Source organism: Somniosus microcephalus, chromosome 30 (assembly GCF_052327205.1).
Source record: "Somniosus microcephalus isolate GS21.2 chromosome 30, FLI_Smic_1.0, whole genome shotgun sequence".
Classification (NCBI taxonomy): domain Eukaryota; kingdom Metazoa; phylum Chordata; class Chondrichthyes; order Squaliformes; family Somniosidae; genus Somniosus; species Somniosus microcephalus.
This window is the reverse complement of record NC_141016.1, coordinates 38,475,590-38,490,874: the sequence shown is the minus strand read 5'-3', so window position 1 is coordinate 38,490,874 and position 15,285 is coordinate 38,475,590. Positions and strand designations below refer to the sequence as shown.

The window sequence follows — 15,285 nt, the reverse complement described above, 5'->3', positions numbered from 1 at the left end:
GCTGATGTGATTGGGGGGGGGGGGGGAAATGAGACGAAAAGTCCATGAGGAGGTGAGGGGGGGGGGTTAGTTCCACGCTTTACTTTGGACCAGCCAGTGATACAGTCTATTGGAGCACGAATGTTATTAAGATAGACATTTTTGGGATGTGAGAAGACATTGATAACTGTGCCCCTTTGAAAGCAATCAATTTATAGATTGTATGGCAGTTCCTGGGGATGCACGGTGGTTGAGAAATACGAGTCCTTTGGAAATAGTGCCATCTACAGACCAGGAGGCTGAGGAATCTTTCTTGTGCATACACTCAAGTTGCACTCTGCCTCCTTTCCTACTTGGTTCTGTCAAACCTTGCTGATTTACTGGTTGGGGAAGAAGTTAATTGGCCAGTTATTAATCTGCCAGATAAATCCCCTTCTCTTACCTGGTTTACATTATTAACCTGTTGTGTTGAATATTTACTTACTCGGCTCCACCTACTGTGCGAAGCAGTACCTAGGCCACAAACTGAAGGGAGTGTCAGATTGCACCAGGCCTACTCGTCGGGGTGACTGTCTCAGCATGTCACACTGGGCAGTGCCAGCCTTTTACTCCACACGGCATTGATGAGAATTTACACTCTGTTAATATTGGTGGCATGATGTTGGTCCAGGCACCAATCTGCAGAGGTTGCCTGTGTTTACAAAGCTATAGACCCTCACACCTTTAAAAACGCCATCATGCAGGCATAGAGAAGGGTGGTGGCATCACCCTGATATCTTTTGGCCTTACATACTCGGGCGAGCTTAGCAGTTTCCTTTGGCATCAGATCAGGGGCATGTTTACACGCCTGGTACAAATCCGCTAATGAAGGGAGATTTAGCTCATGAGCAATCTTTCAAACTATTATTTATTGTATCTTAAAAAAAAGTACAGGACAAATGTACAGAACCAGACTGTGGTGGGTGCTGTGGTGGGCAGCGAATTGTCACTGACTTGCTCGTTAAGTTTGTGCGCCGCACCTTTCAGTTCCAGGGGGCAAATGAGTTCCACATTCCAAAGGCTTCCTAGCTGCCACGAGGCTTATATCTGCAATTTATTTCTCACATTATGACTCCCACTGCTGCAGGTTGCTTTGTCGATATTTGGCAAAGCATTGAAAACATTTTTGGAATTTCAATTTAAAAGAAAATGGAGAAAATATATATATATATTTTTATACCAAAACAAAATCATTGTCAATTACTTGAACGGGATCTGCATGAAGGATGTTACTGAAGAATTCTCACTGCAGTCTCCCTGTAGCTGGGCCCAGTGCAGACTGTGTGAAGTTAGCACACTAGTTTATTAAAAAAGTGAAATTCAGTTTATATGCAATAACTTAGCACAAACAAAACTACCTATGGTATAGGGTGCAACCATGTCACCCAAGTGAGGGCTTGGTCACGATTCCAACCAACAAGAGTCTGTTAATTGGCTGAGGGGTCCCTGTAAGTGAGGACAGTTGATTGGACACCGATCCAGCCCTTGGTAGTTTGTCTCTCTAGGTATTTGAGGAGAGGAATTTCCCAGATTTTTCCCCCCAAATTGGCCTGGATTTTTCTAACCTGTTTTTTTCACCTCTCCCAGGAGATCCCATGGTTTCGGGTGGGGTGGCGTGTATATATTGTGATCCACAAGGTATCGCAATTGTGTGGGACAAGCTGGCTGGATCAGAGGACTTTACCTGTCCATCATCATTTGTATGTTCATATATGTAACCCTGGTATATCTGTGACCTACGACTTGGGTGGGAGATGTACACCATTTGTACTAGAACCAATACACTGTTGGTACTGAAGGTGAACCTATCTGAGGTCGAAGGTGAACCTATCTGAGGTCGAAGGTGAACCTATCTGAGGTCGAAGTTGAACCTATCTGAGGTTGAAGGTGATTAAATTCTGACACCACCATCATCAACATGGCTCATATTTCTCTTGAGCTACCAAGTCCCCTGCTTCAATGGATACACACCCTAAAGTACAGTGTGCTTGTAGCTGACGCTGAGGTGTGTGGGCTGCACAGTACCTGGCTGTGCATGTGTACAGGAGGTGATACTGAGAGCTGCATGGCCTTGCGTACTGGATTCCCGTCTGTACATGGCGACCACTCAGGAACGGAGTCGGTGAATTCTGAACTTTTACCTGATGTATACTGTGTTCCACAATAGATTGGGGAATCTGATAAACTCTCCTCACCCCGAGGATCTCTTTCTTGCTCTTGTCTAGTTGTATATATTAGACCTGTGCATTGATGGGAATGAATGAATAAGGAGATGTTTGCTCACCATGGGGAGTTTCCGTGGGAGGGTGGAACTGAATCAGGAATTTGTTGGCATCAGATTTGCATCAGGGTGGCTCTTGCTGTAATTCCTAGCAGAACCATATTCCAGTTCACTGAGGCACAGGATGTGGGCAACACACACACTGCTCGGGTTCTCGAGGCTAGATCAATAATCCCCTTAACTAATGCTGCTTTACTGTGTAAGGAAATGCACATCCAGTTTTGTGTCTCTACCTGTTGGAACTGCATGCAGAGAAGGGATGATTTTGCAGTGTGTTTGGGTCTCAACTGAATGTTAATGGACCCCCAGTCGAACAGACTGTTCTTTGTGAAAGGGATGAGATCCAGCACATATGCTCAATAAGACTACTTCTATATGGGATTCCTTAGGACTCTTGAGCTGTTAAATGCAGCAAGCAATACACAGTGACTTGAATTGTTTTGGGTAGAGGGGTGTTGGCTTAACATGGGCAAGGGATGTTCTTGGTACATACGCTGCATTGGTTTGATTGTCCTTTGGTTTTGCTCAGTTTATTTATTTTGTGTTTTATTAAAATAAGTTTTGCTTGGCAAGGGACAGCAGTTTTTTGGGTTGGGGAGGTGTAGATTTAATAAGAGTGACAGTAATTCCTCCTGAGCACCCTTCTCTTGGGTGTTTTCTCCCAATTCTCCAGAGTTTAACATGGGTCTTCCCCTGCTGATACCTGCTGGGCCGTTGTTGATGTGCAGCCTGACTGTTGCCACATACAAACTGTTGGTCTGTGCCTAAAGAAAGTACCCACCTGTATGTAGACTTGTACAATGGTGCAGACACTGGTAAGATACCTGAAACCAGAGTACAGGCTTGCACATAATGAGCAGTGAGCAAAATAAGCTGTTCTTCCACCCCCAAAACCAGTTTGAGGTATTTTTACTCTTTAGTATTATTCAGCCTCTAAGGGTCTGTTTACTGATCTGGTACAGTCTCCTTGCAATGCTGCATTGTCAGTGGGCTTTTTTTGCCATTTGTTAATGCAGGTGAAACAGTGCCACCTACTGAGGATTAAAAATTCAGCTCCTTGGACTACAAGTTATTGCGGTGTCACAGAAAAGTAACAGATGGGGCGGCGGGAGAGCCCGTTTTCAGTGCTGGAACATGTCATCAGGAATCCTAGGTTGTGTTGCAGCCTTTAAAGACATTCTCAGTCAGTAATTTGTTTCGATTGCCATTCTAACCCATACTTATATATTGGAGTCTGACGGAGGGAAAGAAACAGAAGCAGGATGGAAGACATGTTTCTTGGATTAAATGGAGATTGAAATCCAAGTGCGACAGGTTTACAAACACATTATTTCATGGAGAAGAGGGAGGGAATAGAGAGGACTGAAGATTTGCTTTGAATGCGTGAGAATAATGTTTCACTCTCCACAAAGCCCAGTCTGTTAGATGGTAGGAGGGAAGCACTGACTGTAGCCATGTGAGGATTTTGGTCATAGAAACATAGAAGATAGGAGCAGGAGTTGGCCATTCGGCCCCTCGAGCCTGTTCCGCCATTTAATGCGATCATGGCTGATCATCCAAATTCAGTACCCTGTCCCTGCCTTCTCCCCATATCCCTTGATCCCTTTAGCCTTAAGAAATATATCTAACTCCTTCTTGAATATATTTAATCATTTGGCCTCAACTGCCTTCTGTGGTAGAGAATTCCACAGGTTCACCACTCTCTGGGTGAAGAAATTCCTCCTCATCAACTGTTCATGATTTTGAACACCTCTATTAAATCTCCCCTTAACCTTCTCTGCTCTAAGAACCCCAGCTTCTCTAATCTCTTCACGTAATCGAAGTCCCTTATCCCTGGAACCCTTCTAGTAAATCTCTGCACTCTCTCCAAGGTCTTGACATCCTTCCAAAAGTGTGGTGCCCAGAATTGGACACAGTGCTCCAGCTGGGGCCTAACCAGTGATTTATATAGGTTTAGCAGAACTTCCTTGCATTCTTCACAGATGCTGCCTGACCAGCTGAGTATTTCCAGCATTTTCTGTTTTTATTTCAGATTTCCACATCCGTAGTATTTTGCTTTTGTGCTCTGTGCGTCTATTAATAAAGCCAAGGATCCCATGTGCTTTTTTAACCACCTTCTCAACCTGTCCTGCCACCTTCAAGGATTTGTGTACATACACCCCCGGGTCACTCTGTTCCTGCACCCCCTTTCAAATTCCTCTCAGCATTCTCCCTACTAAAATGCATTACTTCCCACTTCCCTGTGTTAAATCTCACCTGCTGTGTGTCTGCCCATTTCGCCAGTGACTTTGATCACAACTGTTTACATGATGAAGAGAGTCACTGGACCCTAAACTATAACCAATCTTTCCCTTTAATTGCTATTTGAGCTGCTGTCCATTTCCAGCATTTTCTGTTTACTTTAATTGATGAAATTAGTGGTAATTATGCAACTTAAAAGCAGCATTGTGATCTATTTGGCTAGGTTTTGCACCTCATGTCTAGGCTTAGTTTGTGTCGCTGTTCAACGTGGTTTTAGATATTAAGGAAGTTCGAGTTTCCATTCCTCCTTTAAAGAGGTAGTTTTTATAATTTTTAAACAAGGGTGTGAAATATATTTATATATTATATATACCTGTATATAGTACTCTCATCTCACAACTGCGTGCCCACTAACACTAACCAATAGAAATTTCAACAGAATTCGTGTAGTCATTGCTGTGAGGACTTTGCGGCCACGAGACAGTGAATTGTGCTGGTGTTCAATTGACGAAAAGTAGAAAAGAATTAATATTTACCTCTTTGTCTTTTCACCTGATGAAAGCAAAAATGTAATGTTGAAGAAACTCTTTTTCCGAGTAATCGTGAAAGTTCCAATCGTTTATTATAGTTGAGTGATCACCTCTGCTTGTCTGAGTACGTTCAACACCGTGAACCTTGTGAAACTATTTCCTGTTATAAAATTTCATAGCATTGGGGTGAAAATGCATGATTGCACAGTATCGGTACCTATTCTGATAAGAATGGTCACTTGGAGGAGCTGCGAGTGTAGGCACTGGGAATGATGCGGGTGTTCTGGGCCGTCGGGGTATTGAATCATTTGGAAAGGAGCTCCATAGGACTAACTAGCTCATGTTGCAGTTGTGATTGAACAGAAAGTGCCACTTTCTAACCAGATTATCATTCATTTATCTTCGATTTACTGTTCCCTCTTTAGTGCTGGTTAGTAATTTATGAAAGGTGACCATTGGATTGGGATTTATTTCACTTAAGCTGTAGTACGGTGAGAGATTATCTGGACTGGGCCAGCTCCTACTCTGCGCCCTCTTTATAGCTGCTTTATTGGGCTTCTATATGTTCCATGGCATTATGATATTGCTGAAACCGGTTTGGGTTATCCCATTTGTGTGGGCTACTGTGTGAATCCCTCAATCTGAAATCACTCCCAGATTGTACTTTTGAACCATCTGAAGTCCTCGACTGGATTGCAGCCCGTGACCATTGTAGTACGTGTATTGATGACTATTAATAGTATACAAGCTTAATATCTTTGCTTAAATATGACCAACTTCGAGCTGCACCATTCCAATATTAGATACAAAGGGAGTGAATGATACAGAGAATTGGGATAGTGGTTATCAACTGTAAGGTACACGAGCCCCGGCTATTGGGTCCTTGATGAACTGAGTTTGGCCCAGGCTGTACCCAGCACAAGCCCCCATCCCAAGCCCACAATGAGCACTCAAAGTGGCCACAAACACACAGCAAGTGTGGGGGACGGAAATGCCTGGCTGGTGTAGGTGCTCCTTTGAAGTTGGAGTTGAGGCCATGCTCTGCTTCTAACCCATGCGATACCTCAACTGGGGGAAGTGCTTAATGCTGGCACTGGGCGTAATAGGTGGGAGATAGTTCCATTTATCAGCACCTCAAAGAGCACAAATTTCATAGTCTTAAATCAAATATATAAGCTGCTGTAGTTTAAAGATTTCTATGTCTAAATTGGAAGCGTCTCGTTTGAACAAGACCTTTGGGAACCAAGGGCCCAGCAGGAATTGGTGAGATGCTGTGCAAGGCGGTTTTGTGGATACTGGTATCCAGTCGAATGCACATATTATAAAGGTGACTACACAGAGGGAACCCACTTCTATGTTCTAAACAGTTCTGTTTAGTGTTGAATGCTCTGTTTTAACACCTAGGTTTATGAAGCACACGAGTTTTTAAAGCAGTGTGTTTGATATTAGATGGGATGCAATGATTTTTCAGAATTAATGAGGCAGTGTGTGTTGCATCTCTGCAGCATTCATTCAATAAGAAACATTCAATCTTGTTTTAAACAAGAGTTTAGTTAAAGTATTCGGGTCCCAATGTGGTCATCCAATCCCATACTGTATTGTTTGTATGTTTTAGCTGTAAAAGTGGGTTGTGCTCTGGAAAGCTGCTCAAAGCTCAGACTGCACCCCCCCCCTCCTCCTCCCACACAGTGAACGGTAATGAGAGAGCCCAGTGACTGCTAGCGTTGGTACTCGCACAAGGGACTGAGAGCTGACATCATGCTGGTCCATTGCAGCACTGTGTCTGCATGCCTCAGATACGATAGACCTCGTCCTCAGCTGTCAGCTCATGTTCTGCCCATCAATATGTGCAGGTGATGCAGCCTGATACTCGGCTCTCACCTTTTTCCTATAACCTACCTGCACATCCCTTGGCTGAGAGTATGGGCAGCTCACCTGCTGGAGCTCCTCTTCGCTTCTTCTGGGAGACTGCAGGGGGCAGATTTCAAGCTTTTGAGAATTTCTACAGAAATAACTTTTAATGAAGCCCCCTGGTGTCTTTTTTTGTGAATCAGACCCATATAAAAAGAGACTTCTGACGTGACAAGATTGCATTGTTTTTGTTTAAAGTGAATCTCCATTATATTGCATGAGTAACGACAGGCGCTATCACAGCAAAACTTCACCTGCCCAAAATGCAATGGCACATTTAAACTGCATAACCTTCCTAATTCATTGCATCCCACTCCTAGATGATAATCTGTGAGATCAGTGACTGGGTCATCGGTAGAGAGTTACATCACAAACTCCTGATGTAGGTAAGCTTGCTGGTCTAGCCTGAGATTGTGCAATAGACTCGAGCCTTGCATTGCAACTCTTGAAATGTCAGGAGGCAGAGGTGTTATTTATTAATATTTATTTATTTTGATGACTTAGTGCGATAGAGCAGGTCTGTTATTTTTGTAGCGTGTCTGGGCTGCCGTTACTGTCCCATTTGGGTTTTTCTCTTTCTTTTCACATTTAATGAATGGTTGTTTCGATGCAAATCATTAAAGAATATATTTCCCATAGAATTACCTTGTTGCACTTATTTTGTCTCTTGTTTTATTCTTTTTTAAGTGAGGCAGACTGCAATACTTCACACACGTTCAGCCATAAATGCGGAGAATTTGCTTCGCTCTGTGATTTTACAGGTGCCGCTGTTTTGATTTTTCTGGGCAGAATTAGAAACCGCCATCCCATAAAAGACACCATGGCCTAGAAATTCAGTGGCCTGCGTCACCAGTTTGCGCCCAAAGAGGGCTTTTGCGCCACTGGCCAAACCTACCGCGAAATTTAGCGGGGCGCTAATGGCGGCGTTAGCCTGTAGCGCTGCGCCGCCACCGATGACGTCATCGGTGTGCGCAGCGCCCCGCTATCGCCCTGCTGGCCATATTTGGTTGCTGCCGCCTCCTCCGCGCCAGCCGCAAACAGCGACCGGTACACAGGGGCCTACGTGTGGCGGTAGTGGGGTGAGTTAAGGTGGAGGTGTGGCCGGCCGCTTTTTCGGCGGCCGCCTACCCGCACCTCCGTCCCCGGCCTCCTACACCCCCCCCCCCCCCCGGCTGTTTCCCGAGAGCCCGGCACTTCTCCTTGGTGCCGGGCTCATTTGCCGGCACTCGCGAGCAGGGATCGCGCTGTTGCAGGCACCTCCCCCTTAAGAGTGAGAGGAAGGCCTGCAGTACCGCAGGCTGCCGTGCCGCAGCGAGTGGCGCTGCGGCACTTTGCGCGCCGATATTCTGTTTCAGCGCCCCAAGCGGGGCGTCAAAACCCTTGTTTAGCGGCCGGCTTCCACTTGGGGCGCTGAAACTGAATATCCCGCTGGCGCAAGTGGCTCCGCGCGCAGCGGTAATTCCGGCGCCCAGGCGAGCTGGGCGCCCCGAACTGAATTTCTAGGCCCATGCATTTATATAGCGCCTTTCCCAACCTCAGGACATCCCAAAACACTTCACAGCCAATAAAGTACTTCGGAAGTGGAGTCACTGTTGGATTTGCGCACAGCCAATTTGCGCACAGCAAGCTCCCACAAACAGCAATGAGCTAAGTGACCAAATTAACTGTTTAAGTTATATTGGTTGAGGGATAAATATTGACCAGGGCTCCGGGGAGAACTCCCCAAGAATGAATAAATAAAAAATGTCGGGGATGGGGGGGAAGAGAAGAAATTGAGAAGTGGGACATAAGAACATTAGAAATAAGAACAGGAGTAGGCCATTCGGCCCTTCGAGCCTGCTCCGCCATTCAATGAGATCATGGCTGATCTTCTGCCTCAACTCCATTCACCGGCCCTATCGCCATATCCCTTGATGCCCTTACTAGTCAGAAATCTATCGCCTTCTGTTTTGAATATACCCAATGACTGAGCCTCCACAGCCCTCTGGGGTAGAGAATTCCAAAGATTCACCACCCTCTGTGTGAAGAAATTTCTTCTCATTTCTGTCCTGAATGGCCGACCCTTTATCCTGAGGCTGTGGCCCCTGGTTCTAGACTCCCCAGCCAAGGGAAACATTCTCCCAGCATCCACCCTATCGAGCCCTGTAATAATTTTGTATGCTTCAATGAGATCCCCTCTCATTCTTCTGAATTCAAGAGAATACAGGCCTAGTTTACTCAACCTCTTCTCATATGACAGTCCCGCCATCCCAGGAATCAATCTCGTGAACCTTCGTTGCACTCCCTCTATGGCAAGTATATCCTTCCTTAGGTAAGGAGACGAAAGTTGTACACAGTACTCCAGGTGTGGTCTCACCAAGGCCCTATATAATTGGAGTAAGACTTCTTTACTCCTGTACTCAAATCCTCTTGTAATGAAGGCCAGCATACCATTTGCCTTCCTAATGGCTTGCTGCAACTACACATTGGCCCAGAAATTCGGGTCGGGGGCTTCCTGTGGGTGTAAGCCCCCGATCTGCACTTAGCTTGCGCGCCGGCCGTTGAGCTGTGGGTCCCGTGGAATTCCGATCCGGGGCCTGGTCCAGCTGCCAGCATGCAGTGCTTGCGTGTCCCAGGGGCGCAGTTAGTTCGATGCGCCCCCCTGGGATCACGTGGGCCATGGGCAGCCAATCAGAGCAGGGAATGCTCCATTCATAAGATTGACAGGAAGAGCTGTCAAAACTTATAAATACTACGGCCCCAAAATAGCACTAAACATTCAAATAAATTTTTAAAAAACATCACATTTTTTAAATAAAGTATAAATTACATGAAATAACTATTTTAAACAATTTAAATTTTTGAAAAAAATAGCTATTTTCTAACGGGGCTAAAAATAAACTTAACTTGCTTTAAAGTATTTAAAAATAATAAAACTGTGGAAAAAATGTTTTAATTTTAATTAATTCACCACTTACCTTGTAAAAAGCAGGCCTTACGCCTGCTTTTTATATTTCTAAATCCTGCAGGCTTACGTTCCTGGGAAAACCTGTTCTAAAAAAAAAAAAAAAAAGTTTGATGCGCACGCGTAGCCTCTCCTGCGCACGCGTTCGACCTCTGAACCTCTTCGTTCAGGGGATCGGAAGTGCCGGTTTCCCGCACATGCGCAGTGCATGCAGAAAACCGGCACTTCCATTGGGCCTACGGGTGAGTACCCCGTGCGTACTCACCCATGGAGACCCGAATTTCTGGGCCATTCACTTTCAGTGACTCATGTACAAGGACACTCAGGTCCCTTTGAGCATCTGCATTCCCCAATCTTTCACCATTTAGGAAATACTCTGCCTTCCTGTTTTTTCTACCAAAGTGGATAACTTCACTTTTATCCACATTATATTCCATCTGCCATGTTCTCGCCCACTCACTGAGCCTGTCGAGATCCCCTTGAAGCCTCTTCACATCCTCTTCACAACTGACACTGCCACCGATACAAAAGCAAAATACTGCGGATGCTGGAAATCTGAAATAAAAACAGAAAATGCTGGAAATACTCAGCTGGTCAGGCAGCATCCGTGGAGAGAGAAACAGAGTTAACGTTTCAGGTCGATGACCCTTCGTCAGAACTGGAAAAAGCTGGAGATGGAACAGGTTTTTAAGCGAGTGCAGAGGCAGGGAAAGAGGGGAGGGGAGGAAAGAACAAAAGGGAAGGTCTGTGATAGGGTGGAAGGCAAGAGATTAAGAGACATTAAGAGAAGGTGCAAGGCAAAAGTAGATGGTAATGGGACAAGTTAAATCTCCAGAAATTTTTTGACGTTCTCCGTTGTCGCAGCTTAACGTTAAATGAGTCCAAATCTGTGAAATCAGTACCATCAGTCAACATCCTTGGCTACTGGGTGGGCAACGGTGTCATCAAACCGGATCCGGAGCGACTTCGTCCGCTTCAGGAGCTCCCTCCCCCTATGAATCTTGGCTCTCTTCGTCGGGCACTCGGCATGTTCACCTATTATGCAAAGTGGATACCCCACTTCTCCGACAAGATCCAGCCCCTGCTTCAAGCTAAGTCATTCCCATTGGAGGCAATGGCTATTTCAGCTTTCAACCTCCTCAAGGGACAACTGGAAAAAGCCACGCTTCATTCCATTGATGAAAATCTTCCTTTTGTGGTCGAGTGCGATGCATCGGAGGTGGCGATCTCTGCTCCTTGAATCAAGGTGGTCGACCCATTGCATTTCTGTCCAGAACTTTGCAGGGTAGCGAGCTCCATTATCCTCCGGTCAAGAAGGAGGCTACGGTCATCATCGAAGCGGTATGTAAATGGAGTCATTTTCTCGCTCGTCGCCATTTCACACTTATACCCGATCAGCGCTCCGTGGCCTTTATGCTGGATAACCGGAAACGCACTAAGATCAAGAATAACAAAATACAACTCTGGAGGATGGAATTGGCTGCCTTTGGCTACACCATACATTATCGACCCGGCAAAGAGAATGTGGCCCCGGATACCCTCACGCGGGCATTCTGCTCTTCTGTGTCAACTTTGACTCTTGCAGATCTTCATACTGGCTTATGCCATCCTGGCGTTACCTGTATGTTGCACTTTGTGCGATCTAAAAATCTCCCATTTTCTACGGAAGATGTGAAAAGAATATGCTCCACCTGTAGAATTTGTGTGGAGTTGAAACCGCAATTCTTCCGTCCATCGGATGGCTCGCTCATACACGCTATGCAGCCTATGCAGCGACTCAGCATTTACTTTAAAGGGCCATTGCCTTCCTCAACGCGAAACACCTACTTACTGACTATGGTGGACGAATGTTCACGCTTTCCCTTTGCTTTCTCCTGTCCCAATATGCTTACTCCCACAGTGATCAAATGCCTTGATCAAGTCTTTTCCCTTTGCGGTACGGCCAATTTCATCCACTCTGATCTGGGTCCCTCCTTCATATCAAGCGAACTCAAAAGTTATCTTTCCCAACGGGGAATCGCCACAAGTAAAACGACACCGTACCATCCCATCGGTAACGGACAGGTTGAGAGATACAACGCTATCATTTGGAACGCTGTTCGTCTTGCGCTGAGGTCACGCAATCTACCAGACCAGCAGTGGGAAACTATGCTCCCTGACGCGTTGCATTCCATCAGGTCTCTCCTTTCTACTTCTATCAATGTCACACCTCACGAGCGATTCTTCAGCTTCCAGCGTCGCTCCACCCGTGGGACGTCTGTACCGTCATGGTTGGCAGCACCTGGCCCTGTGCTGCTCCGAAGATTCATCCGATCATCAAAAACCGATCCTCTAGTCGATGAGGTAGAACTTACAGACGTCAACCCCACGTATGCCCACGTGCGGTACCCGGGTGGCCAGGAGCCCACCGTTTCGCTCCGGGACATGGCTCCCTGTCCGGCCGGTTCCGCGGACCCGACTGATGGAGGGACCCGTGGGGATGAGGCCGACACTCTGCGCTCCCCGAGGATGATGCCCTACCTGGGATATCGAGGGATCTGCCGGCTGCCCCGCCGGATCCGCTCGGGGAGCCGAGCGCTCCCCGTGGGATGGCCACCCCAGGCCAGGATGCCGGTCAATCTCCGGCTAACCAACGGGATGAAGCCAGTTTTGCACCTGTGGGGACCCGCGCCCGGAGTCACGATCTCCCCAGCCTCCCTTGGGTCGATCAGAGCAACACGGGCCCTGTCGATCCACCGACATGGATCAAGCGGCCCAGGGACCAAGACAGAGTCCGGGGAGACGTGCCTTCTGGCCATAAACAAAGTTCTAAAAGACTGCGGCTATTCGTGGTCCGCCTGATCCGCTAAGAGGAAGTCGGCGGACTTCCAAATCTTTTAGGCAGGAAGAATGTCATAAATCTCATCATCAAGAAACTACTTATGAAATAACACTGGACGGCCAGCTGGTGGTGCCGTCCAAGGTGTATAAATACTCGGGCATGGGCCCAGCTTTCCAGGGACATTTTGTAAAGACAAGGAGCTAGTGGATACAACTAGACCTCCATGTTCTGAAACAAGTTGATTAAAACCAAGTGCGTAGTGAGTTTTATTACGTCACCCGGAACTTGCGATCTGTCACAGTCCGCCGGCGCGGAGTTGCCCAACTACTGCCCAGCAAATGCCCACGAAACCCGTAAGCCTGGTAAAAGCAGGAGTAGGGCCTGCTTTCATCAGTGTAAGGGTTAATACCAATCTGAAATAAAACATTTAGAAATAAAACATCAGCACAAACACTTGAAATCAGTTTATGCAAATTTTGGCTCGGATTAAAATGTTAAATTTTTTTTGTTTAAATTACATTTTTATTGTATATGCTTTATTGAAGGGACTTTTAATTAAATTTGAAAATGGGAATATGTATTTTTATTCCAGTTGTATAAATTCTTTAATTATTTGAGAATTCCTAATATGCTTATGGGGATTCCGTTTGTAAATGGAATCCTGATTTCTGATTGGAGAACCTGGCCCATGTGATCCCAGGGATGCTGAACCCTGAACAACAGCAGCAGCAACAGCAGGAGCACCAAGCTGCTGCTCACCCACCTGAAGCTGCACAGGCCAGAAGGGGCCAGTGCATGGAAGGCCGTCGGCGCAGGAGATACCCCCCAAACAGGGTCTACAGACAGAGGATCAGGTACCTCAACATGACTGAGCAGCAGTGCCAAAGGCGGCTCCGACTTTTGCGAGAGGTAGTGGGTGACATCTGCGCAATGCTGCAGCAAGACCTGGAGCCCAGAGGAGCAGGTGGACACCCCTTACCAGTGGCCGTCAAAGTCACCACCGCACTCAACTTTTTTGCTTCAGGCTCATTCCAGGGATCAGCAGCAGACATCAGGGGCATCGCCCAGGCGGCCGCACACACTTGCATCACACAGGTAACTGATGCCCTCTTTGCCATCGCGCACAATCACATCCATTTCACCAAGGATCGAGCAAGTGTCACAGTGTGAGCGGTTGGATTAGCTCATCTGGCAGGCTTTCAAAGGGTGCAGGGCGTCATTGACTGCACACATGTGGCCTTTAAGGCACCCCATCATAATCCAGGTATTTTTGTCAACCGCAAGGGCTTCCACTCCCTCAACGTGCAGCTGGTGTGTGACCACAAGAAGGAAATTTTGCATATTTGTGCAAAGTACCCTGGCAATTAATTAAAGAGTAAGTCATGTCAGGACAGCCCAGCCCCGTGTTATGCTCCTCTTGCTCTATGTGGGAATTCAGGGACACTGCCGGTGTCCCTGACGACCATGTGTGCCAGAAATGCATCCAGCTGCAGCTACTAGTAGACCGCATTGCGGTGCTGGAGCTGCGGATGGATGGGCTTTGGAGCATTCACGATGCTGAGAGGGTCATGGATAACACGTTTAGTGAGGTGGTCACACCGCAGGTAAGGGCTGCACAGGCAGAAGGGAAATGGGTGACCATCAGGCAGAGCAGTAGAGGCAGGCATGTAGTGCAGGGGACCACTGTGGCCATCCCCCTCTCAAACAGGTATACCGATTTGGATACTGTTGAGGGGGATGACTTACCAGGGGAAGGCAGCAGCAGCCAACTTCCTGGCACCAGGGGTGCTTCTGCTGCTCAGGAAGGGAGGAAAAAGAGTGGGAGAGCAATAGTGGTAGGGGATTCTATTGTAAGGGGAACAGATAGGCATTTCTGTGGCCGTAGACGTGACTCCAGGATGGTTTGTTGCCTCCCTGGTGCCAGGGTCAAGGATGTCACTGAATGGCTGCAGGGCATTCTGGAGGGGGAGGGTGAACAGTCAGAGGTCGTGGTTCACATTGGGACCAATGACATGGGTAGGAAGAGGGATGAGGTCCTGCAGCAAGAATTTAGGGAGCTAGGTAGAAGATTAAAGAGCAGAACCTCAAAGGTTGTAATCTCTGGATTACTCCCGGTGCCACGTGCTAGTGAGTATAGGAATAGGAGGATAGAGCAGATGAATGCGTGGCTGAAGAGTTGGTGCAGGAGGGAGGGCTTTAGTTTCCTGGATCACTGGGCCTGCTTCTGGGGAAGGTGGGACTTGTACAAGTCGGACGGGTTGTACCTGAACCAAAGTGGGACAAATGTCCTTGCGGGGAGGGTTGCTAGCACTGTTCGGGGGGGTTTAAACTAAAATGGCAGGGGGTTGGGAACCTGAGCAGGGAGACAGAGGAAAGGGAAACAGGGATAAAAGCAAAAGATAGGAAGGAGAAAAACAAAAGTGGCAGTCAGAGAAATCAACGGTTTAAATCAAACATGGCCACAGTAATTAATAATTCTAATAGGTCTAAGAGCGTTAAAAAAACAAGCCTGAAGGCTTTGTGTCATAATGCGAGGAGC

General features: G+C 46.9%; 1 protein-coding gene across 1 annotated transcript; it reads left to right on the top strand.

Annotated features, from left to right (window-relative positions):
* The first annotated feature begins 14,128 nt into the window (after window positions 1–14,128).
* Window positions 14,129–15,079, top strand: LOC147098155 (uncharacterized). Its single transcript, XM_085970860.1, has one exon. It carries the CDS (start codon window positions 14,129–14,131, stop codon window positions 15,077–15,079), a length of 951 nt encoding a protein of 316 aa, XP_085826986.1.
* The last annotated feature ends 206 nt before the right edge of the window (window positions 15,080–15,285 follow it).